Source organism: Hemitrygon akajei, chromosome 20 (genome assembly GCF_048418815.1).
Source record: "Hemitrygon akajei chromosome 20, sHemAka1.3, whole genome shotgun sequence".
NCBI classification, from domain to species: Eukaryota; Metazoa; Chordata; class Chondrichthyes; order Myliobatiformes; family Dasyatidae; genus Hemitrygon; species Hemitrygon akajei.
In genome coordinates, this window is record NC_133143.1 from 58,847,829 (window position 1) to 58,873,595 (window position 25,767).

At 40.9% G+C, this 25,767-nt stretch overlaps 1 protein-coding gene across 9 annotated transcripts in view; it reads left to right on the plus strand.

Moving 5' to 3' along the window:
- The window catches only part of LOC140713820 (adenylate cyclase type 2-like), a 500,552-nt gene that overhangs the window by 365,705 nt on the left and 109,080 nt on the right, over nucleotides 1-25,767 (plus strand). For all 9 annotated transcript variants that reach the window (XM_073024378.1, XM_073024374.1, XM_073024382.1 and 6 more), the window contains 2 exons: nucleotides 4,907-5,065; nucleotides 24,557-24,689. In XM_073024378.1, coding sequence (XP_072880479.1) covers nucleotides 4,907-5,065; nucleotides 24,557-24,689 — 292 coding nt within the window. The remainder of the gene's footprint in view (nucleotides 1-4,906; nucleotides 5,066-24,556; nucleotides 24,690-25,767) is intronic.

A 25,767-nucleotide genomic window follows, 5' to 3' on the forward strand; every position in this document is an offset into this window, starting at 1 on the left:
AATAGAAACTTTAATTCATAAAAGAAAAATTTAAAAAATTATTTCTAGTATGTATAATTTGATTCAAAAACAGGCAATTAAACAAGGAATTCATAAGTCAAGACAAAAATGGGAAACTGATTTGAATATTAAAATTGATGAAACAAGTTGGTCAAGGTTATGTCTTGACAGTTTGACAAATACAATAAATGTTCGACTAAGATTAGTACAATATAACTTTTTACATCAAATATATATTACACCACAAAAAATAAATAGATTAAACTCAAATTTATCTGATCAATGTTTTCGATGTAATCAAGAAATTGGTACTTTTTTACACTCTACTTGGTCTTGTTCTAAAATTCAACCTTTTTGGACAAATGTAAGAGTTTTACTGGAACAAATTATTGGAATACAACTTCCACACAATCCAATATTATTTTTACTAGGTGATATTGAAGGGATAAAATCAAAATCCAAATTGAATAAATATCAGAAAGAATTCATAAAAATTGCATTGGCAGTAGCCAAAAAGGCTATTGCAGTTACTTGGAAATCGGATTCATACTTAAGTAAAGATCGTTGGAAGAATGAAATTTTTAGCTGCATTCCACTTGAAAAAATTACTTATAATTTAAGAGATAAATATGAAATATTTCTGAAAATTTGGCGCCCTTATTTACAAAAAATAGGATTAAATATATAGGTGCTCCGAAGATAAAAATTATTGGTTATCTGGGGAAAGAAATAAATATACATATTAAAGCTATTATGAACTCCATGGAGCATGTGGGGATCTTCCGAAATCCAGGCATTCTTTCTTTCTTTCTTTCTTTCTTTTTTATTTATTTATTTCTTTCTTTTTTATTCTTTTTTTCTATAGGGATATGTTAGGGGGGAGGGGTTAAGGGGAGAGGGGAAGAGTTGATAATTTTCTTTTTCTTTCTGTAATCTATTTGAAAATTCAATTAAATTTTTTTTTAAAAAAGAACCTATCAGACTCCACTTCAAATACGCCCAATGATTTTGCCTCCACAGCTGTCTGTGGCAATGAATTCCACAGATTCTGTTGGCTAAAGAACTCTCTGTCTGTTCTGAGGCTTGGACCTTATGCTCCTAGACTCCCCCGCTATGGAAACATCCTCTCCACATCCACTCTATCTTGACCTTTCAATATTCTATAGATTTCAATGAGATCCGCCCCATTCTTCTAAACTTCAGTGAGTACAGGCTGAAAGCCATCAAACACTTCCCATACGTTACCTTTTCATCCTTGGAATCATTCTCGTGAACCTCCTCTGGGCCCTCTTCAATGCTAATACAAAACTGCTCACACTACTCCAAATGGGGTCTGACCAATGCCTTATATAGCCTGAGGATTACATTTTTGCTTTTATATTCTAGTCTTCTCAATATGAATACTAACAATGCCTGCCTTGAATGCACTGCCATGCAGGGTAGAGAATTCCAAGGATTCCATCACCACTTGAGTGAGGACATTCCTCGTCATTTCACTTCTAAGCGACCGACCCCTTATTTTCTGACTATGACACTAAACTTTTGACCTCTAAGCCAGAGGACCATTCAAGCATCTGGACACAGTGGGATAGAAGCTATCCTCGAACATGGTGATACATGTTTTTGGACTTCTGGACCAGAGAGTGAAGAAGAAAGAATGTCTGAGGTGGGTGGGGTCTTTGATTATGCTGGCTGCAAAATGCATAATCAAATCAAATGGCTGCCTATTAAATGACATAATTATACTGATGGAGCAGACTTGATGGACCGAATGGCCTAATTCTGCTCTTAGGCCTTATGGTCTTTTACAGTGAGGACCATAGGACCATAAGGCTTAGAAGAAGAATTAAGCCATTCAGCCTATCAATCCTGCTCTGTCTTTCCATCAATGCTGATTTATTATCCCTTTCAACCCCATTTCCTTGCCTTCTCCCCGACACCCGATAACCTTTGATGCCCTGATTAATCAGGAACCGATCAACCACCACCTAAAATATGCCCAATGACTTGTCCTGCACAGCTGTCTGTGGCAAAGAATTCCAAAGATTCACAAATCTCTATCTAAAGAAATTCTTCCTCATTTCTGTTCTAAATGGACGTCCCTTAAATGTGATAGCATAGACATGGTCAAGGTCACTGTAAATGTCTAGCAGTCTTGTAAGTTCTTGTCATATGCTCAAAAGGACTCAGAACAAATTTCCGGAAGTCACTTACAGGCACAAGCTTAAACAACTTTTTGGTAAGCTACATGAATTCCAAGACCTAAGTATTAAAGTGTGTGTAAACGCAGGAGGACTGGATTCAAATCTGCTGGGCGAGAAAAGACGTGTAAAAAATAGTGTGTGACTCTTTTGTTTACGAAAGGAAGCATAGATTACAAAACCAATGTGGTATGCGTACCCTTTATCAGTACTTGTTAGGCCCCAGTTGTAATATTACATCTAGCTCAGGCAGCACCTCGAGAAAGACCTTAGAAAGGGAATGGAGAAAGGGAAGCAAGACTTTATTCGATGGAACAACTACAGACGCTGTGTTTTTTCCTCTGTCTCTCTTCAGTTCTGAGAAAGTTAAGTGGGAATTTAGTAAATATGCTCAAAATCATGGACGCAGACCGACACAGCAGGAAAAAGAACAAGAGGCCACAGTGACAATAAAAAGCATTTCACATTGTGATCTAATGCATTTACCCCTTATAAAGTGATAGGAACAGTTTCAAAAATACTTTCAAAATATGATTGAAGAAATAATGTAGTTGAAAAGGAACAATTTGCAGAGAAAGAGCAGGGTTTTTTTTCAACCTGACACAGTCGTGATGCTCTGTATTGTATGATTCAGCGAATCAAAGGTATCATACTGATTGTATATTATAGTGATTTTATGTGGTGCCTTCTGTTAACAGAACTCTTGACATATAAAATCTCTGCTGTAATTGTACCACTGCCCTCTAATCATCTGTCGTGAAGACACACAGTTTTGCTATTTAGTACAAATTGAAAAAGGTGTATGGAAGGTCAATAATAATTTGCATTGCTAGCTCTTTACCCTGAAAGCGGTTAGCGGTGGCAGGCTATTTGTGATAATGGAAGCAACCTTTTGCCATCTGTAACAGACTGGCTCCCAATATTTTTTCCACTACACTCGCTGTACCACATTACATTGACGATGCTTGTTCATCTTGCAGTTCTTGCTGTACTATTCCGTTTTATTCACATGTTAAGCATTTGAACAGAACAAATAACTTGAGAGGCATTGACATCAAATGAGCGAAGCATCATTTGCAGAACAGCATGGCGTATCGAGGATCACCGATCAAACCGAATACCATTGCATCCCTTGTTCTTTTGAGGTCATTTTAAAATTAGGGAAAAGACTGCTGGTCCTTGGTAAAGTGATTTGCGCATGGAGAGAATCTGCAGATGCTGGAAATCCAGAGCAACACACACACACACAAAATGTTGCAGGAATTCAGCAGGTCAGGCAGCATCTATGGAAATGAGTACAGTCGACGTTTCAGGCTGAGAAGGGTCTCGGCCTGGAATGGTGCTTGTTTACTCCTTTCCTTAGACGCTGCCTGGCCTGCAGTGTTCCTCCCGCATCTTCAGTGCTTTGCATGTGAATATCACAGTGATTTCTATGAAACACCTGCAGAACGAATAAGTAAATTTAAACTGCTTCATTCATGTATTAGTAGATTAGGGTCAGCCATGGATGTTACCTTCTAGCTGTCTAGATACACAAGCCTGGCTAGTACAATATGGAGAGCAAGTTGTTGCCCATGTAGCAAGCTCCCCCTCTCCACGCATCTGATTAACCCAAAGGAATGGCAGGGACCGATACAGTTTTGCACCAGCAGCCTCGCAGAAGTTGTTCCTTTGGGGTTTACTTAGACAGACAGACAAGTAAGAAACTAGTCGGAGCAGCTGTAATAGGCTGCATCCACGACCAGCGCAGGGGCACTAGGCCTCCCTAAGCCTTCCCCATGAATGGGTGTAGCAGGAGGGCAATGGAGGATTGAGATTACTTTTCATTTTCCAACCGTGGCTGACGAGCCTCATCTGCCCGAAGCGACTAGTTTTGATGCACCAGTTGTGGTGAACTAGATATACCTGTCTGACTGCTCCTGTGGCTCCTCCCACAGACCCTGCTGACTGCTCCTGTGGCTCCTCCCACAGACCCCTGTATAAAGGCGACTGTGGGCTGCTGCTCTCCCTCATTTTCCCCAGGATGTAGTGTTGTTTATTCTTCCAGTCAATAAAAGCCGATATCTCGCTTCCTAAGTCTCAGCGTGAGTTATTGATGGTGCATCACCAGTAAACCACCTTTGTCTCTTCTCCTGTCAGTAGAAGTGGTTCTGCCGGGCTTAGTAGCTAAGCCACACGTGAAGGCCAGGAGCTGGACTTGGCTGTCAGAGGCTATTTGAGCCGCACACCTATGGGAGCATTTAATGGGTAGTGGGAGCTTGTCCCCATTACCACCCCCAGCTATAAGAACCTTAAGGAACATTCATTGTAGACTGAATGTATTTAGTTCAAAAATTAGAGAGAGATGTGACATGCTCTTGAAGATAGAACGCAAGACATGTATGCATTTGGCCATATACCTATGCATAAAAGCTGCAGCAAACCATCTCAGCTTTCCAAGGAAGTTTGCAGAATCATCTTGAGGGTTAATTTTTGGCTGATTCATTAATTAAGGTAAGTGTATTCATGAGGAAGACTGAATAAATATGATGTAGAGGAACATTACTCTGCCACTTTCCTTTCTCTAGCCACAGTAAGAATGAAAACCAACCCCATGTTGACTGAAAAATTAGAGTTCTGAAATGGATAACTGGGAGTTGATTTTCAATTTGTTCTGAAACTCGAACTAAGGTTTCTCATGCTCATTTCGATCTTGTACTTTTAAGGAAGGTAAGGGATGCCACAGGAGTTGATATCAACATGCGTGTGGGAGTTCATTCCGGGAATGTCCTATGTGGAGTCATCGGATTACAGAAGTGGCAATATGACGTCTGGTCACATGATGTCACTCTTGCGAATCACATGGAAGCAGGAGGTGTTCCGGGGTAAGCGAGCTTTGAATGGTCTACCATGTTTCAAATTTATTTGGCGTCTATCCATATGCCTATTCATAATCTATTTACATGGAAAACTAACTGCCAAATTTGCCTCATGCAAGGTTCATTTCCTGCATATCTTTCCCTCCTGGTTTTTGGAATTGGTTTATTATTGTCATGCACAGTACAGAGGAAAGTTTGATTCTTTAGAAGTAGTGAAGCCAGGGAAAGCACATTGTCAGTACTTCCTGTCCCACCCTTCTCCCTCAGCTTCGCCATCTTCCCTCATGGCACTCAGCTTCAATCCAGATTTCTCATCATGGTTTAAAATTGAAGGCAGTGGGTAGGTTCTACGATTTAAATTCCATTGAAGAGGACATGTTGAAATTGGAAGATGTGTTGCTGTACAGACAGGGAGAAAAAATAAGGGGACTTCTTCCACCATTTCTAGAATGCTAATATCAATCTCTGACCCTTCCAGTCTACTTTACAACCTAACCTTAACTTCATGCCTTCCAATCTCACCTGTCCAACTACTCCAGTCTCTTTGACTTTTGATTTTTTTTTCCATTTCCCTTCTCCTTCGATTCTTTCAATTAACTCCACCCTCCAAGGGCTGCTGCCCTCCTTCTTCCTCAACTACCACTACATTTTCCAATATTTAAAGCCAACCACACCCCCCCCAGTCTCCAGCCCAATTCCTTCATCCCTACACTGTCATCATACCCCATCTTCTCTGCTTCCTGCTGCAGTTTGATGCTACTCGCCTTCCCATTGGATAAGTAGCCAGTTTCTTAATTGTATCGTTGCAAACTTCAAAGGTGGAAAAAACTGTTTACCCAAAAATGCCTGTATTCTTGCTCAGCCTCCTGGCAAATATCAGGAAGAAAGATTCTAATCATGAGAGATATACAGTATTCACAAAGATGAGACTGGACCCGGAGGAGGGCAGTGGTAGGGAAATGCTATGTTAGGAAAAGGATGTTTTTAACAGATCAGAAAGCTGAAATTGGTCAGGTTCCTTGACAAATATAAAGGAAGTAGAAGAGAACTGAAACAGGGAATAAGGATGGCTAAAAGGGGCCATGTAATGTCCTTAGTAAATAGGACTAAAGAAAACTCTAAGGCATTAAAAATATTTTTTTAAAAGATTACAATGGAGAGGCTATGACCACTCAAAGGCAAAGAAGGAAATTTATGCCTGGAACCCCAAAGGTGGATAGCACTGGGCAAAAATCTTGGGCACATTTCTATAAATGGTGCAGCTGCAGTCACACCCAGCCCTAAGCCACCGGGCAAGGTCATTTGATTCCAAACAATTGGTTTATTGATCACTACAAAATATTTATCTGGTGCTTCCCGCTCTCTCCCCTCTCCCTTTCCCCTTTCCCAACCATGATTTCCCCCCTCCCTGCCCCCTTTCTACTCTCGGTCCACAATAGAGACACAGATCCAAATCACACTTTACATCATTCAACTGTCATGAAATTTGCTTTCTTTTGAGGCATCGGAATATTGCACTACATAAAATTACTACAGCACTGTGCGAAATTCTTAAGCACTCTAGCTATATATACGTGTGCCTAAAACTTTTCCACAGCACTGTACTGCACACTGATAATCACCAAGGAGATGAATATGGAGGATAGTAGGATCAGGGGAGATATACTGATATTTTAGACATGTTGATCTCAAGAAGGAGGAGTTGTTAGGTCTCATGAAGAGCACTAAGGTGATGTTATCAGGGCCTGTTGGGATTTTCCCAGGTTATTGAGACAGGAAAGAGAAGCCAGACAGGAAGTTGCTGGGGCCTTAAGAAAGATCATTATCTCCTCTTAAGCCACTGTTGGGGTCACAAAAGATTGTATAATGGTCAACAGCAGTAGAGAAAAGCAAGGAAACTAGGCCGCTGAGCCTTATACGGCTGATAGGCAAATTATTGGAGATGATTCTCAGGGACTTGACTTCCTCACATCTGGAAGTACATTGACTTATTAGGGCTAATCACCGTGGCTCTTGCAGATAGGTCATGACATAGAAACAATTAATTTTTTGAGAATATGACAAAGATGTTTAATAAAGGCAGGGCAGTAATTGTTGCCTACGTGGACTTTAGTAATATTTTCAGTTAGGTCCTTCATGGTATGCTGACATGGAATATTAAAGTGTATGGGATTGGACTAAATATTGGCTAGGCTATAGAAAATAGAAGGTAGTGGTGGAGAGGCGTTATTCTGACTGGTGTTCACTGACCAGTGGTGTACCACAAGGTTCATAAGACCATAAGATATAGGAACAGAATTAGGCCATTTAGCCTATCAAGTCATCTCTGCCATTTCATCATGGCTGATCCAATTATCCTCTCAGCCCCAATCTCAGCCTTCTCCCCATAATTCCTTCATGCCCTGACCAATTGAGAATCTATCAACCTCTGCCTTAAAAATGCATAAAGACTTGGCCTCCACAGCTGACTGTGGCAAAGAATTACACGGATTCTCTGTCTAAAGAAATTCCTCCTCACCTCCATTCTAAAAGGATACCCCTCTATTCTGAGGCTGTCCTCTGGTTTTAGACTCTACCGCCATAGGAAACGTTCACTCTATCGAGACTTTTCATCATTTGGTAAGTTTCAATTAGGTCATCCCGCAGTCTTCTGAATTCTAGTGAATACAGGCCCAGAGCCATCAAGCACTTCTTCATATGACAAGCCATTCAATCCTGGAATCATTTTTGTGAACCTCCTTTGAACCTTCTCCAGTTTCAGCAAATCCTTTCCAAGATAAGGGGCCCAAAACTGCTCACAATACTCTAAGTGAGGCCTCACCAGTGTTTTATAAAGTCTCAACACTACATCCTTGCTTTTATATTCTAGTCCTCTTGAAATGAATGCTAACATTACATTTGCCTTCCTCACCACAGACTCAACCTGCAAATTAATCTTTAGGGAATCCTGCACAAGGACTCCAAAGTCCCTTTGCACCTCAGTTTTTTGTATTTACTCTTCATTTAGAAAATAGTCAATCCTTTTATTTCTTCTACCAAAGTCATGACCATACACTTTGCAACACTGTATTCCATCTGCTATTTCCTTGCCCATTTTCCTTATCTATCTGCGTCCTTCTGTAGCCTCTCTACTTCCTCAAAAGTACCTGCCCTTCTACCCATCTTCATATGGTCTGAAAACTTTGCAATAAAACCATCAATTCCATTATCAAAATCATTGACATATAATGTAAAAAGAATTCATCTCTACACAGACCCCTGTGGAACACCACTAGTCACCAGCAGCCAACTAGAAAAGCTCCCTTTATTCCCACTTTTTGCCTCCTGCCACTCAGCCACTGCTTTATCCATGCTAGAATCTTTCCTGTAATACCATGGGCTGGTAGCTTGTTAAGCAACCTCATGTGTGGCGCCTTGTCAAAGGCCTTCTGAAAATTCAAGTACACGAGATCAACTGATTCTCCTTTGTCTATCCTGCTTGTTATTTCTTCAAAGAATTCCAGCAGATTTTTCTGTCAAGATTTTCCCTTGAGGAAACTATACTGATTAATGGCCTATTTTATCATGTGCCTCCAAGTACCCTGACACCTCATCCTTAATAATTGACTCCAACATCTTCCCAACCACTGAGGTCGGACTAACTGGCCGATAGTTTCCTTTCTTCTGCCTCTCTTTCTTCTTGAAGAGTGGAGTAACACTTGCAATTTTCTAGTCTTCTGGAGTCATTCCAGAATCTAGAGATTTTTGAAAGATCATTACTAATGCCTCCACAATCTTTTCAGCCACCTCTTTCAGAAACCTGGGGTGTACACCATCTGGTTCAGGAGACCTGTCTACCTTCAGACCTACCAGTTTCCCAAGAACCTCTTCACTAGTAATGGCAACTACACACACTTCATGACCTTGACATCTGGAACTTTGCACCATACTGTCACTGAAGACTGAAGCAACAGTGAAGACTGATGCAAAATACTTATTCAGATCATCTGCTATTAATGTTCCCCATTACTACCTCTCCAGCATTGTTTTCCAGTGGTCTGATATCCACTCTTGCCTCTCTTTTACATTTTAAGCATCTGAAGAAACTTTTGGTATTCTCTTTAATATTATTGGTTAGCTTACTTTCATATTCTATCTTTAACTTCTTTATGACTTTTTTAGTTGCCTTTTGTTGGTTTTTAAAAGCTTCCCAATCTTCTAACTTACGTGCCCTCTTTTTGGCTTTTATGTTGGCTTTGACTTCTCTTGTTAGCCACTGTTGTGTCATTTTGCCTTTCAAATACTTCTTCCTTTTTGGAATGTATATATCTTGTGCCTTTTGAATTGCTTCCTGAAATTCTAGCTATTACTGCTCTGTCATCATCCCTGCCAGTGTTCTTTTCCAAACAATTATAGACAATAGACAATAGACAATAGGTGCAGGAGTAGGCCATTCAGCCCTTCTAGCCAGCACCACCATTCACTGTGATCATGGTTGATCATACATAATCAGTACCCCGTTCCTGCCCTCTCCCCATATCCCTTGACCCCGCTATCTATAAGAGCTCTATCTAACTCTCTCTTGAATGCATCCAGAGACTTGGCCTCCACTGCCTTCTGGGGCAGAGCATTCCATATATCCACCACTCTCTGGGTGAAAAAGTTTTTCTGAATCTCTGTTCTAAATGGCCTACCCCTTACTCTTAAACTATGGCCTCTAGTTCTGGACTCGCCCATCAGCAGAAACATGCTTCCTGCCTCCAGCGTGTCCAATCCCTTAATAATCTTATATGTTTCAATCAGATCCCCTCTCATCCTTCTAAATTCCAGTGCATACAAGCTCAGTCGCTCCAATCTTTCAACATATGACAGTCCCTCCATTCCGGGAATTAACCTTGTGAACCTACGCTGCACTCCCTCAGTAGCAAGAATGTCCTTCCTCAAATTTGGAGACCAAAACTGCACACAATACTCCAGGTGGGGTCTCACCAGGGCCCTGTACAGCTGCAGAAGGACCTCTTTACTCCTATACTCAATTCCTCTTGTTATAAAAGCCAGCATGCCATTAGCTTTCTTCACTGCCTGCTGTACCTGCATGCTTGCTTTCATTGACTGATGTACAAGAACACCTAGATCTCGTTGTACTTCCCCTTTTCCTAACTTGACTCCATTTAGATAGTAATCTGCCTTCCTGTTCTTGCCACCAAAGTGGATAACCTCACATTTATCCACATTAAACTGCATCTGCCATACATTTGCCCACTCACCCAACCTGTCCAAGTCACCCTGCATTCTCATAACATCCTCCTGACATTTCACACTGCTACCCAGCTTTGTGTCATCAGCAAATTTGCTAATATTACTTTTAATCCCTTCATCTAAATCATTAATGTATATTGTAAACAGCTGCGGTCCCAGCACCGAACCTTGCGGTACCCCACTGGTCACAGCCTACCATTCCGAAAGGGACCCGTTAATCACTACTCTTTGTTTCCTGTCGGCCAGCCAATTTTCAATCCATCTCAGTACTCTGTCCCCAATACCATGTGCCCTAATTTTGCCCACTAATCTCCTATGTGGGGCTTTATCAAAAGCTTTCTGGAAGTCCAGGTACACTACATCCACTGGCTCTCCCTTGTCCATTTTCATAGTTACATCCTCAAAAAGCTCCAGAAGATTAGTCAAGCATGATTTTCCCTTTATAAATCCATGCTGACTCGGACTGATCCTTCTACTGCTATCCAAATGTGTTGTAATTTCCTCCTTTATAATTGACTCCAGCATCTTTCCCACCACTGACATCAGGCTAACCGGTCTATAATTCCCTGTTTTCTCTCTCCCTCCTTTCTTGAAAAGTGGGACAACATTAGCCACCCTCCAATCAGCAGGAACTGTTCCTGAATCTATACAACATTGGAAAATGATTACCAATGCGTCCACGATTTCTAGAGCCACCTCTTTAAGTACCCTGGGATGCAGAGCATCAGGTCCCGGGGACTTATCAGAAATATTCATTTCCCAGGCCCTGTCCGCTTGAAGCCATGTCTCTGTTATTCCCACAACATCGTACTTGCCAATTTCCAACTGAGCCTCAAGCTCATCTACTTTATTCCTTATACTTCGTGCACTCATATATAATACTTTTAATTTGTTACTCCCCTCTCCTTTCATATCAATTGCTATTTCACTTGGCCATACTGTATGATCTCTTCTTGAGCTTTCTACTCCATTGATTCTGTTGTTCTTTTTAACTTCTCTTATTTTCACTTCCCCTTTAACTCTATCCTTATATTTCCAGTTCATCCCCTCCCCCCCCCCACTACTTTTTAAACACATCCGTGTTGCAGTGGCAAACCTGTCTGCCAGAATGCTGGTCCCCCGCCTGTTAAGGTGCAACCCGTCCCTTTTGTACAATTCATCCCTACCCCAAAACAGATCCCAGTGGTCCAAGAATGTAAATCCTTGTTTCCTGCACCAGTTCCTCAGCCACACATTCAGATCCATTATCTCCCTGTTCCTGCCCTCTCCAGCACGAGGAACTGGAAGCAAACTAGAGATACCCACCCTGGAAGTCCTGCTTTTCAGCCTTCTTCCGAGTTCTCTGAAGTCCCGCTGCAGAATGTCCTTCCTCTTCTTCACGATGTCATTTGTGCCGACATGCACTACCACTTCCGGCTGTTCACCTTCACCCTTGAGGATTCCCGCAATCAGTCCGTGATGTCCTGGATCCTAGCACCAGGGAGGCAACACATCGTCCTTAAATCTCGCCTGTTGCCGCAGAAACCCCTTTCCGTACCTCTTACTATGGAGCCCCCTACTACCACGGCTCTTCCTGATGTCTGACTCCTCGGCTCTGCTTCTGCATCAATTTTCGGCTCGCAGACCTGTCCGCCTCTCAGACTGGCAGTATCTTCTGTCCTGACAGCTTCCAAGAGGGTGAACCTGTTTACGAGAGGTACATCCCCTGGGGTCTCCTGTACTTCAAGCATCCTTTCCTTCCTCATCGTCGCCCCCTTTCTCTCTTCCGGTATCCTCGGTGCAACGACCTCACTGTAGATCCTGTCCAGAAAACCCTCGTTTTTGCGGATAAACCTGAGGTCATCCAGTTCTCTCTTCAGTGCTCCTTCAGAAGCTGAATCTGGACACACTTTCCACAGCTGTAGCAGCCGGGGGCACCATCAGTGTCCCTGACCTCCCACATCATACACGTAGCACACTGAATCAGCTTAGCGGTCATGTCTTCACCCTCTCCAATTGTGCCTGGCGTAGTCTCCTCCCTCAGCCTCCTCGCCAAAGACTCTCGAGCCAAAGACTAGCACTTTTCACACCAGGCACTTCCCTCGACCAGGCCAACTCCTGGCCAACTCTGGCCAACTCCTCTCTCATGCCTCTGTAATTCCCTTTACTCCACTGTAATACTGATGCACCTGACCTTAACTTCTTCTCAAATCTCAGGGTGAATTCAATCATATTATGGTCACTTGCCCCTGACAGTTCTTTTACCCTAAGGTCTTTAATCACTTCAAGTTCTTTGCACAACACCCAATCCAGAATAGCTGATCCTCTAGCGGGCTCAACAATGAGCTGCTCTAAAAAGCCATTTCATAGTCTCTCTAGAAATTCCCCCTCCTGGAAATAGAGCACCAACCTGATTTTCCCAATCTACCTGCATATTGAAATCCCCCCATGACTATTACAACATTGCCCTTTTGACATGTATTCTCTGTCTCCCATTTTAATTTGTAGGCCACATCCTTACTACTGTTTGGGAGTCTGTATACTACACCCATCAGAGTCTTTTACCCTTACAGTTCCTTAGCTCTATCCACAATGATGCAACACCTTCCCACCCTCTGTCACCTCTTTCTAATGATTTGATTTCATTTTTTACCAACAGAGCAATGCCACTCCCTCTGCCTTCCTGCCTGTCCTATTGATACTATATGTATCCTTGGACATTAAGCTCCCAGCTATAATCTACTTTCAGCCATGACTCAGTGATGCCTACAACATCATACCTGCCTATTTGCAACTGTGCTGCAAGTTCATCTACCTTATTCCATATTCAAATACAACACCTTCAGTCCCATATTCACCCCTTTTCTATTTAGTCCACCTTTTACGTTGCAACTCATCCTGTTGATTGCAATCTTGCCCTTTCAACAGCCCTTCCTCACTACACATTGCCTGTGTTTGTAAACCAGCTACCTTATCTTCAGCTCTATTATCCACGTTCCTACGATACTTCTTGCATTGAAATATTTGCAGCTCAGGACACTAGTCATTCCATGCTCAACCCTTTGATTCCTAACTTCATTTGAGTTCTTACCAATATCTGTCTCCACAACCCCTCCACTAACTTTTCAGGCCCTTGTGACTCAAGTTTAAAGCCCACCGTGCAGCATTAACAAACCTTCCCACTAGAATATTAGTCCCCCTCCAGTTCAACACTGGTACCATTGTTGTGATGAAAATGGAGGTCGGCCAACCTGTAAAATTGCAGGTAACAGAGAAATTGGCAGATTAGTGAATGTTTATGAAGGGTGTCAAAGGATTCTGTTAGAAAAGTGAGAGGACATGGAAGATGGATTCATTGAAGACAAATGTGAGTTATTACGCCTTGGGAGATCCAAATGTAAAGGGAAAGTGTATAGTCAATGGCAAGTTCCAAGTAGAGTTTGTGGCAACACAAGGAGATAAGGTGGTAAAGAAAATATACAGCATACTTGCCTTTGTCACTTAGGGTCACAGAGCCATAGAGCACTACAGTACAGAAACAGGCCAATCTAGTCCATACCAAACAGTTAAATCTGCCTACTCCCATTGAGCAGTCCTCGATATCCCTCCCGTTCATGTACATATCCAGACTTCTCTTAAGTATTGACATAGAACCCACATCATTGAGTTCTGCTGGCAACTTGTTCACACATTCGCACCACCCTCTGAGTTCCCCTCAGATTCCTTGTAAACATTTCGCCATTTACCCTTAACCTAAAACCTCTGGTTGAGCAGTCAGAAAGTCACGTTGCGGCTGTATAGATGTTTGGTTACGCCTTATTTGAAGTATTACGCCCTGTTCCAGTCGCCATCTTACAGGAAGGATGTGAAGGATTTGCTGAGGATGTACAGGAGCATCCTCAGGGTGTTGTCTGCATCAGAGAGTATTCACTACAAGGAGAGGTTGGACAAACTTGGTCTGACTTGTCAGGAATGCCAGAGACTGAAGGGTAACCTGATAAAGAAAATATATAAAATTATAAGAGAGATAGAGACGGTGGATGGTCACAGTCTTTCTCCTAGTGTAGAAATACCGGAGGACATAGCATAAAGGTGAGAGCGTGCAAGTTTAAAGGAAACATACAACACAAGTGTTTATAAACAGAGACTGAAAGCTGCCTGGAATGCATCACCAGGGGAGGTGCACATGAATAGACAGGGGATAGAGGAATATAGACAATATGCAGATGGGGATTAGTTTCAATTGGCATCATAGTCTGTTCAGACACTGTAGGTCAAAGGGCCTATTCCTGGGCTGTACTGTTGTATATGCTATGTTCTACAGTAGCCACCTGCTTTCTCAGTGACAAGTTGTGCAATAGCATCTGGGTGAAAACAACAGCAGACTCCCAATCACAGATTTAAAAATATTGTTATTTAAGTGCATCATTAGGGAAATGTAGTGAGGTGGAAAGCACTCAATTAGGACATCTAGTTATTATCCATAATTTGGCTTACTGTCAAAAAATGCATTATTGCAAGTGTTGCAGGACCTAATTAGCTGATTAATGACTTATCACAAAACTCTGCTGCATTAAATGTGGAACCCCTATTAATATTCATCTAAAAATGCAGCTGTTCCCATAGAGGATTAAGCTCCAAAGTATCCATGAAGCAAAACCTTCCACTTGTTACAATGCCGTTCTTGTTTGTACCAGTTGTAATACATTTCAAGGCCTGGAACTGAAACAAAGTGAGCTTTTTCTGACAAAACAACACTCCTTTCTCTAGCTGTGTTCCCTGTTGTGCCCCGTGGTAAATACAGTGGATTCTGGTTAATTGGGCCATGGGTTAATTGATGCATCAATTTATCTGGGACAACTCTTAAAGAACAGAAGCTGATCGTGAAAACAGCCAGGACTCCCTTGGTTTATTTGGGACACAATGCTGCTTAATTTGGACAGGGGACTTGCTGAACAGTTTCTAACAAGCTTCAGTCATGTGCACTTGTGCGGTCATTAGACACAACACCATGCTCAGAGTGAACCATTTTTAAATGGCATCAGTTGCATGTGCTTGCGTTCAAAAAACAGTATATCTTGTCACTGATAGTTGGCAAGAAATAAGCAGTAAGGCAATTCAGAAACATTCTGCTCAGTGTGGTTTCAAGTATTCAGGCTTGGAGATTCCATAAATGGCTGGGAGTGAAAATGAAATGATTTCACTACTTCAACAAGAACTATGAACAATTTGAATGTATCAAAAATCAACCTGAATGTTGCAATGAAAATGAAGATTTGGGAGTTGCAATTGTCAAGAACATAATATGAAGGCAGTCCATTATCTGCACTAGGTGTCCACACTGATTTTATTTGTTTACAGTCAATCAAAAGAACACGCCACTGTACATTGAATGAATTTCTCCATCAAAAACTTCTAAGAACTAATGGTACAGGTGTCCCCCCCTTTACAAAGTTAGAGCGTTCCTATGAAACCTTTCTTAAGCCAAAATGGCATAAGCGAAGTACCATTAATTTAAATGGGAAAAATTTTCGTAAAAGCGAAAATCTTCTTTGTAATGTGAAAACAGGTTACTAATGTAGGTCTTTTGTAAAAGCGAAGTGGCGTAAAGTGAACTTTCGTAAAGCGGGGGACACCTGTACTGTATTAGTTTTGAGAGTTTTCTAGTCTGTTATGTATTTAATTTAAATACATAATCTGTTACTCAGTTAAATGGTGGTTTGTCTTTTTTTTTATCCCTTTTTAACTATCTCCGTAAAACTTCGGCTGATTGGGCAGCTGTGTTATTGGGCCAAAATATCCTGGTCCTGATGTGTCCCAATTAACTGGAAGCCACTGTATTTAAAGGTCTGAAGACAAAAGGACCATCGATGCTGGAAATCCAGAAGTTCTACAAGTTAGGTCGCATCAAAGCAGAAGGAAAATGTAACTTAACCATTCAAGCCCATGGCCAATGTTCAGAAAAAGGTACAGACCCAAGGAAATAGGGAGCATTGACTATCTGCTCCTTGTCATGAATTTTGAAAATTATGTTTAGGTTGGCCTGAGAAAATACTGTAGTGAATGATAAAAGGAAATAGATCAGAGCATACACACAGAACATTTCAGGAACAGCTTCTTCCCTCCATCATTAGATTTCTGAATGGACAATGAACCACCCCATGAACACTACCTCACTATTTTTGCTTTCCTTAATTTACTTATTTAGTTTAATTTTAATACTTATTTCTTATTGTAATTTATAGTATTTTAGTGTATTGCGCAACATATATCAGTGGTAGTAAGCCTGATTCTGATTCTGAAATGAGTGAAATTAGCATAATTCACATCTGAGCAAGTAAAAGAAGGAGGGAGAAGAGGAGTTATGAAGGTTGGAGGGTCAGGGATGGTTGGGTGGGGGTGAGGGGTGCCTCTTAGCCGTATATGTAGGTGAATACTGTGATATCATTTTTCATTCAGAAGTTCTTGCTGGAAGAGCTTTTCAGCAATCAAATCTCTCTGAATAGCCTGTAATCAACCCTCTAATCTATCCCATGGCCTCAGAATCATGGATTGCTAGCTCCATTATGCTGGCTTCAAACTTTCTAGACCCGTATGCTAAGTGAGCTTTTAGAATCAAAATCCAGTTTATTGTCACTGACATGCATCGTGACATTTGTTGTTTTTGAGTACAAGGCATAAAAAATTAATATTAGTTACTATAAATAGAGGGCTATCGGTAAGCCTAGTAATTTCTAAAGGAGGGACATGTTCAGCACAACTTTGTGGGTCGAAGGACCTGTATTGTGCTGTAGGTTTTCTATGTTTCTATGTCTATAAAAAATAAATAGTGAGAAAGGGGAATGGTGAAGTAGTGTTCATACAGGACAGTCCCTTCAGCCCATCATATTTGCACTGACAGGAAACCAATCTAAATTGATCTCGTATTCCCTACTTGTTCATATATTGTCTACATGCCTACATGTATTGTCTACTAATGGTATGCCTCAGGGATCTGTACTGGGTCCAATGTTGTTTGTCATATACATTAATGATCTGGATGATGGGGTGGTAAATTGGATTAGTAAGTATACAGATGATACTAAGGTAGGTGGCGTTGTGGATAATGAAGTAGGTTTTCAAAGCTTGCAGAGAGATTTAGGCCAGTTAGAAGAGTGGGCTGAAAGATAGCAGATGGAGTTTAATGCTGATAAGTGTGAGGTGCTACATTTTGGTAGGACTAATCAAAATAGGACATACATGGTAAATGGTAGAGCATTGAGGAATGCAGTAGAACAGAGTGATCTGGGAATAATGGTGCATAGTTCCCTGAAGGTGGAATCTCATGTGGATAGGGTGGTGAAGAAAGCTTTTGGTATGCTGACCTTTATAAATCAGAGCATTGAGTATAGGAGTTGGGATGTAATGTTAAAATTGTACAAGGCATTGGTGAGGCCAAATTTGGAGTATTATGTACAGTTCTGGTCACCAAATTATAGGAAAGATGTCAACAAAATAGAGAAAGTACAGAGGAGATTTACTAGAATGTTACCTGGGTTTCAGCACCTATGTTACAGAGAAAGGTTGAACAAGTTAGGTCTTTATTCTTTGGAGTGTAGAAAGTTGAGGGGGGACTTGATAGAGGTATTTAAAATTGTGAGGGGGATAGATAGAGTTGACATGGATAGGCTTTTTCCATTGAGAGTAGGGAAGATTCAAACAAGAGGACATGAGTTGAGAGTTAAGGGGGCAAAAGTTTAGGGGTACCACGAGGGGGAACTTCTTTACACAGTGGTAGCTGTGTGGAATGAGCTTCCAGTAGAAGTGGTAGAGGCAGGTTTGATTTTGTCATTTAAAAAAAATTGGATAGGTATATGGACAGGAAAGGAATGGAGGGTTATGGGCTGAGTGCAGGTAGGTGAGACTAGGTGAGAGTAAGTGTCCGGCACGGACTAGAAGGGCCGAGATGGCCTGTTTCTGTGCTGTAATTGTTATATGGTTACATGCCTCTTACATGTTACTATTGTATCTGATTCCACCACTTCCTTAAGTATCCTGGGACGGATCTCATTACACCCTAGGGATTTTTAACACGCCCAATACCTCCTCCTCCTTAATATTGATTTGTTCTACAATATCAATATACCTCCCCCAAATCGAAGCATAATCCATCTTTCTGATGAATGGTCTCGGCCTAAAATGTCAACTGTCTATTCCCTTCCGTAGATGCTGCCTGTCCCAGTGTGTGTGTGTGTGTGTGTGTGTGTGTGTGTGTGTGTGGTGTGTGTGTGTGTGTGTGTGTGTGTGTGTGTGTGTGTGTGTGTGTGTGTGTGTGTGTGGTGTGTGGTGTGTGTGTGTGTGTGTGTGTGTGGTGTGTGTGTGTGTGTGTGTGGTGTGTGGTGTGTGTGTGTGTGTGTGTGTGTGTGTGTGTGTGTATGTGTGTGTGTGTGTGTGTGTGTGTGTGTGACTTAAGATTTTCAGCATCTGCAGGATCTCTTTTGTTTGCCCATGTCTTTCTCCTTGCCGAATACCAGAATGTAAAAAGATTTGGTACATGGGAAATCTATAAGAATAAGTCTCTACTTCAAAAACCTTTTGAAACTGTTAGACTGCATATGATGTAAATGTTATTCTGGAATATTCTGTTGGCAATACCTCTGCTACCAAAAGGGAACACTGCCAAAACTAGCAAGTTGCACAAGCAGGTGTATAGATTTTCATTACGGCGATACAAATGAGTTTTATTGTCATAATGTTATAAATTGTGATAAATTGCCTTATGCTGAATATTTTATTGCTTGCCCAGTGTCCCCCTGTTGTTCTATTAATAAGCCTCAGAAGTCACTCAATGTAACGTAAGTAAATATGAATCCATCCATTAACAAACAGCAACCAAGTTATTTGTGCTGTTATAAGTCCTGTTTTGAAAGGTTGTCCGGGTTAATCATATTTCAGACATGACAATAATGAAAATTCTAAACCTGTATCTAAAGCTGCAAAGCACATTTTGAAAATAAGTTATTATTTCTCTGTGTTCTCGCCGAAGTCTCTTTCTGGCTTTGAGCGTTTTGCACATACCTTCATTCATCCTGGTCCTGCCAGCTTTCGGCTTCCCCATAACCAGGCTCTAGGCCAGTTGCGAGCATAAGCTTCTGAGAAATGCTGGCGATGAATTTGCTAAGAATCCATTCGAAATACAATTGTAATTGTTTCACTTAACAAGATCCGCATTTGCAAATTGAACTAATTTAATTGTTATTGTCATAACGAAGAAGCTGATATTGCACTCGTGTGGTGTAGTCCTTTTTGGGTTTAAAAGGAAGATACCTAATTCCCTTGGTGTACATGCCGTTGCCAGCATGTCTTTGGCACCTGCCATTCCCTTGGAATAGAAAAGCCCTGACGAGAATTATCGTATCTCTGGACAACACTCATATCCCCCTCAGCCCTTATCTAAGTAGGCTGAACCAGCTGTTTTCTCCAGTTCCTTTCCCCGGTCCCCATGAGTAGAGCTCATCAGTGTAACAGATTTTGTATTGTACTGCGTGCTAAATCAGCTGTCAAACACAAAGGTCATGTTATAGTAGTAACGGAGAAAGCCAGGCAGCTGCAGACTTCCAGTGTGACCGGCTGCAATTTGTAATTAGCTTCACCTTGTTTATACAGGTGTGAGGATAAAGGACAGGCACAATCCCAGACAGCAATGCGGTGGGAAAAATCAAGCATTTTGACTAAAATTCCTCATGAATTCTCCCGCAACATTAAATTGCTGTGAAAATCGTTGTTTGTTAGTGGATGAATTTATAACTTACTTGAACTTTTTTGTGATCTTTGACATCATAATGATAGAACCAGAATTAGGTTTAATATTATGAAACTTAATTCATGGCAAGATTGCAGTGTAATACATGAGAAATGATATAAATTACAATAAGATGTATACAGTATATAAAAAAATTTAATTTAATAAGTGTTACAAAACATAAGGAATCATATTGACTTTGCAGTACGTAGCTTTCAAGTTCAAATGCAGGTTTAGTTGTCATTCAACGACACTTGAATATCCATGAATACGGCCAAATGAAACAGTGTTACTCTGGCGCCAAAGCGTAACACAGTCACATGCAGCACTGGTCACATATACCACACAGCAAGCTCATGTAAGATGGGAAGGTATGACCTGTACAACAGGGACGGGTTACACCTGAACCTGAGGGGGTCCAATATCTTTGCAGGCAGGTTGGCTAGAGTTGTTCAGGTGGGTTTAAGCTAATTTGGCAGGGCAATGGGAACCAGAGTGATAATGCTGAAGATGAGGTAGTTGGTTTACGAACGGAGGCGACGTGCAGTGAGACTCCTAGCAAGGAGAGGATGATGATAGGACAAAATTTCAGTCAACAGAATGAGGTGGACAAAATCGAAAAGGGAGAATACAAAACGGTATTTAAAAGCGCGCTGTATACAGACTAAAGTAGATGAACTTGTAGCACAGTTACAGATCGGTATGTATGATGCTGTAGGCATCATGGCTGAAAGAAGATTATAGCTGGGAGCTTAATGTCCAAGAATCCACATTATATCAGAATGTGGTAGTGTTATTGCTCTGTGGGTAAAAACTGAAGTCATATCATTCTGACTTCACTGAACATAACGGCTGTCTGATCATGCAATAATAAGATCCATTAACAACTATCCACTGTCTTCTATGGACAAGCCAGTTCTGAATCCAGACAACCAGATCACCATAGATTCTGTGCATCTTAATCTTCTGGGTGAGCCTATTATGAGGGATCGTTTTGAACACTTTACCAAAATCCACATAGGCTTCATGCACTGCTCTACTTTCATCATCTCCTTGAAAAACTTAATCAAGTTAGTAAGACATAACCTGCTTTTGCAAATGTTCGTAAGTTCTATCCCTAATAATCCTTTCAAGTAGCTTCCATGCCACTGACATGGGCCTCACAGTTTGAAAATTTCCAGGACTATCCCTATTTCTCTTGAACGAAGGAACAATATTAGCCACTCACCAGCCATCCAAGATCATGCCTATGACTAGGGGGACACAAAGATCTTGATCAAAGCCTCAGAAATCTCATTACTGACATCTCTCTATATACAGTATACCAAAAGGCACTGGAGATTTATCTACCTTAACATTCTTCAAGATATGACATCTTTCTTTATCTAAAAATGTCCTAGCATATCAGTATGCTCCACGCTGGTGTTACATCTACCATTTTGCCTTGGTGGATACTGATGCAAAGTACTCATTATAGACCTCACCCTCATTCCCCACCTCCTCCGCCTAGCACACGTTCCCTTCTTTATCCTTTAGTGGTCCCACCCTCTGCTTAGTTATTGTCTTATGCTTGATGTCTATTTTGAATGCCTTGGGGTTCTCATTAATTCTGTTTGATTTTCTGCTGGCCCCCGCTGGCTCTCCAAACAAACCCTCTTGAATTCCTTTCAGATTTCTTCATATACTCCAATTTTAGCTCCCTAAACCCTACATGTGCTTCTTCTTTATTAAACTCACCACCCTTCTCGTAATACAAGGTTTCCTTACTTGTCTTCCCATACTTGTCCTTCCATCTCACTGGAATTTACCTGCTCTGTGGGCTTTGCAGAGGTCTTCATGCATCTCCACATGTCAGATATGGACTTGCCCCAAAATGTCCATTCCCAAATAATTCTCCCTAGCTCCTGCCTAACACTCTCATTATACCCCCTCTTCCAATTTAATACTTTCCCACAAGGTCTGTTCTTATTTTCACTCATAGCTGTCTTAAAATTCAGGAAACTATGATCACTGTTTCCTAAATGTTCCCTCACTGGAAGGTTCATCACTTGACCGGGCTCATTTCCCAAAATAAGGTCCAGTACAGCCCCCCTTTTTAGTTATTTTAAGAAACCCTCTTAGATGCACTGTTCCAATATGGAAACAAAATATGGAAAGTCCTACAAAAGGTAGTGGATATGGCCGAGTCCATCACAAGTAAAGCCCTCCCATCACTGAACACATCTACACCGAGCATTGGCGCAGTAAAGCAGCATCCATCATCAGGGACTCCCACCACCCAGGTCATGCCCTCTTCTTGCTGAGGTCATTAAGAAGGTACAGAAGCTTTAGGACTGGCAGCACCAGATTCAGGAACATTTATTACCCCTCAACCATCAGACTCTTGAATCTGTGGGGATAAACTTAACTTACCCCATCACTGAACTGTTCCCGCAGCCAATGGAATCACTTTCATGATATTTACTGTTTATTTATTTATTATTATTATTTATTTTTTATTTCGTATTTGCACAGTTTGTTGTCTTTTACACATTGGTTGTTTGCCCCTGTTGGGTGCAGTCTTTTATTAATTCTATTATGGTTCTTGGATTTACTGAGTATGCCCAGAAGAAAGTGAGAGAAAAAAAATAATAATAATAATAATAAATAAACAATAAATATCAAGAACATGAGATGACGAGTCCTTAAAGTGAGTCAATAGGTTATGGCGATTTGTGAATCCATAGACTTGGTGGGATAAATAAACTTTTTTAATGTCGTAATTTCCAAACTTCAGAAGAGCCGCCAGCGACCCAGGCAGATGGAGTGGCATTCAAAAGCTAAAAGCTGCAGATGTGGCCATCTGAAATGTACACAGAAAATGTCAGCATTACTCCACAAATATTTGTAGAGAGAGAACCGGACCGAACGTTCCAAGTCTATAATCTCTCATTAGAAGTGAGTAAAGACAGAAATCAGGTGTGCTGCTGAGAGGAGGGCTGGTGCAAAACAAACAACGGCAACGTCTGGCATGGGTGGAGGTGATGAGGAACTGAATGCCATGGTGCTGACTGAGAGAGGATGCCACTGACTGGAAAAGGAGAAGAGGGCCCATTAACCCACGAAGGAGATTACTCTTATTTATAATGATTTTGCTTATCAACATAAAGAACATACGGTATAGTAGATGTGAAAGGAAGGGTTGTGATCTGTAAAGCAAGCTACGTATAAATTGGTTTGGCTTATTTATTATAATTTTCCTCTTTGTGAGTATAAATTAATGAGGTAAGATCACCTAGAAGTTCAGATGCAAAATAGTTTTTTCTCCTTGCATAAAATAAAATATGACAAATGTTTTTGCATCACACTACAAAGCTCACACTTCCCAAAGTGATTCACCCTTGCATACCCAACAGGATTTTGTACATGGTGCAACACTGTTCCTCGCATGGTGCTTGCTTTTGGAGCAGGGAAGATGCAAGAAAATGTAAACAGCATCCATAAGTTAGAGAGTCAAAATAACTGGATGAAAGGAATGATCAGCACAATTTTGCAGAAAATGTGCTTACGTCTTAACAAAGTAAATTATCAGCAAAGTCGCTGAAGTAATGAAAAAAGGTTTGATGTATTTTGATTTGAGATCTTGCGGAATAATCTGATACGGATCTTCATCTATGACTAGAATTATACTGTAATTGAAACTCATGGAATTGGAGGTAACCTAAGTTGGGTTACGAAAATGATGGGAGGTACATTGCAAAAGTTTGGAACGAAAAGCTTATACTGTAAATGAAACTCACTGTTCAGATGAATTACTTTTAAAATACAACCACTACTATCATGATGTGTTGGTCACATTGAAATCAAGGTTTCAAAAACAGGAATAAATCTGGCAATATTGACTGGTGACAAGCACTAGGATATTATTTTTTTCTCTTCATTTGGTACCAGGAGTTCTTATATCTCCACCTTGATTGAAATATTTGAACCTTGATTTTACATTCAGTTCTTCAATGACGTGTCAGCTTGTATTACAAATGCAGGCCCCACAGTATCAGTTGGATAGATGAACTTCTGCCTCAGGTGAGAATGCTACAGGCAGAACTAAGATGGTATAAGGAAGGGAGAAGAACAGGATCAGAGATTATACTGCAATGAAAGCTCAAGAGTATGTTGTCAGCTTCCAACACAGTGATGAACAAAGAGCCTGTTCTTTCCTACTCCTATTCTTCACGGTCCATGACTTCAGCTGCCTTCAACTGTCAGATGTAGTTCTGTAATTTCTTCATGATAAAATGTAAAGTTGAACTTTATCTGTTAATAACATTATTGTATGTATTTTCTTGGCATTCTGACATGACTGAGACAATAATACTGAGATATACCAGAAATTAGATATTGTGATCTGTGCATGTTCAGTTTCCAAGTTTGAACTACCGTCCAGTTCTTGTTTTTTAACATTTTTTTTTGGATTCTGTGTAATGTTCCCTTTTTTAACATTTTATTTATGATGGTGCTAGTCGTGTGCATATTACGTCAATCACATTGGAGCATTTGAACGGTGTGTATAAAGTGGAGGAGGGTAATGGACATGTCAGAGATCCCTACCTAAAGGAGCACAACATCAGGACCCACCTGGTGATTAACCCAAAGGTAGGTCAATTGGTTAAGCTCCTCTTCTCTTTGCTGTATATATCTTTAAATTGCCATCACGTAAACAATGAACCTGGCAATGTGGCCTCAAAGTCTAACCTGCAGTATTTGTTTTCAAAGGTTAGTTGTCCTGTTTGAATCCTATGCACCTGGAAATTCATGAATTATTGCATATAGTATTGGTGGTTCTTTGATGAATTACTTCTATCTCAAATACCAAGAATAATTAATTTTGTAAACTGGATGTAGTAATTGGGAATTAACTTGAAAGTTCAATTTTGAGTGTGATGTTTTCCTGTTTTTCACACTTCATCCTGAAAGCAAGCCTTTTCCAGCCAATCATGCTACACGTACAAAATGTTGGAGGAACTCAGCAGGCCAGGCAGCATCTATGGAAAGAAGTAAACAGTCAACGTTTCGGGCCGAGCCCCTTCTTCAAGACTGGAAAGGACTGGGAGAAGTCAGAGTAAGAAGGTGGGAGGAGGCGAGGAAGAAGTACTAGGTGATAGGTGAAACTAGGAGGAGGTGAGGTAAAGAGCTGGGAAGCCAACTGGTGAACGAGATAATGGGCTGGAGAAGGGGGAATCTGAGAGGAGAGGACAGAAGACCATGGAAAAAAGGGAAGAGGAAGAGCACCAGAGGGACGTGATGGGAAGGTAAGGGGATAAGGCGAGAGAAGGAAACAGGAATGGGGAAATCGTGAAGGAGAGGAGTGGGGAGCAATTATCAGAAGCTCACGCCATCAAGTCCAGCATCTGCAGATTTTCTCGTGTTTGTGATACAGCCAACTATGACAGGGACACAAAACTAAACCAGGAAATATAAATTACACTTAATGATCAGAAAACAGTTTGGAAGGTTTAGATGGAACTATTTATTTTTTAAGTCTCCAGTATTAATTCCTCCTAAGAGTTTAAGACTCTAGACTGATAAAGTGAATTTTTCTGACCAGTTATTCAGTATTATAATTATAATTCAGTATTATTAAGCCAAAATACTGAATAACAGTAGATACTACGTAACAACGTAGTATCATCAATTTATTGACACCTAATGCAGTAGACCTAACTCACTCATG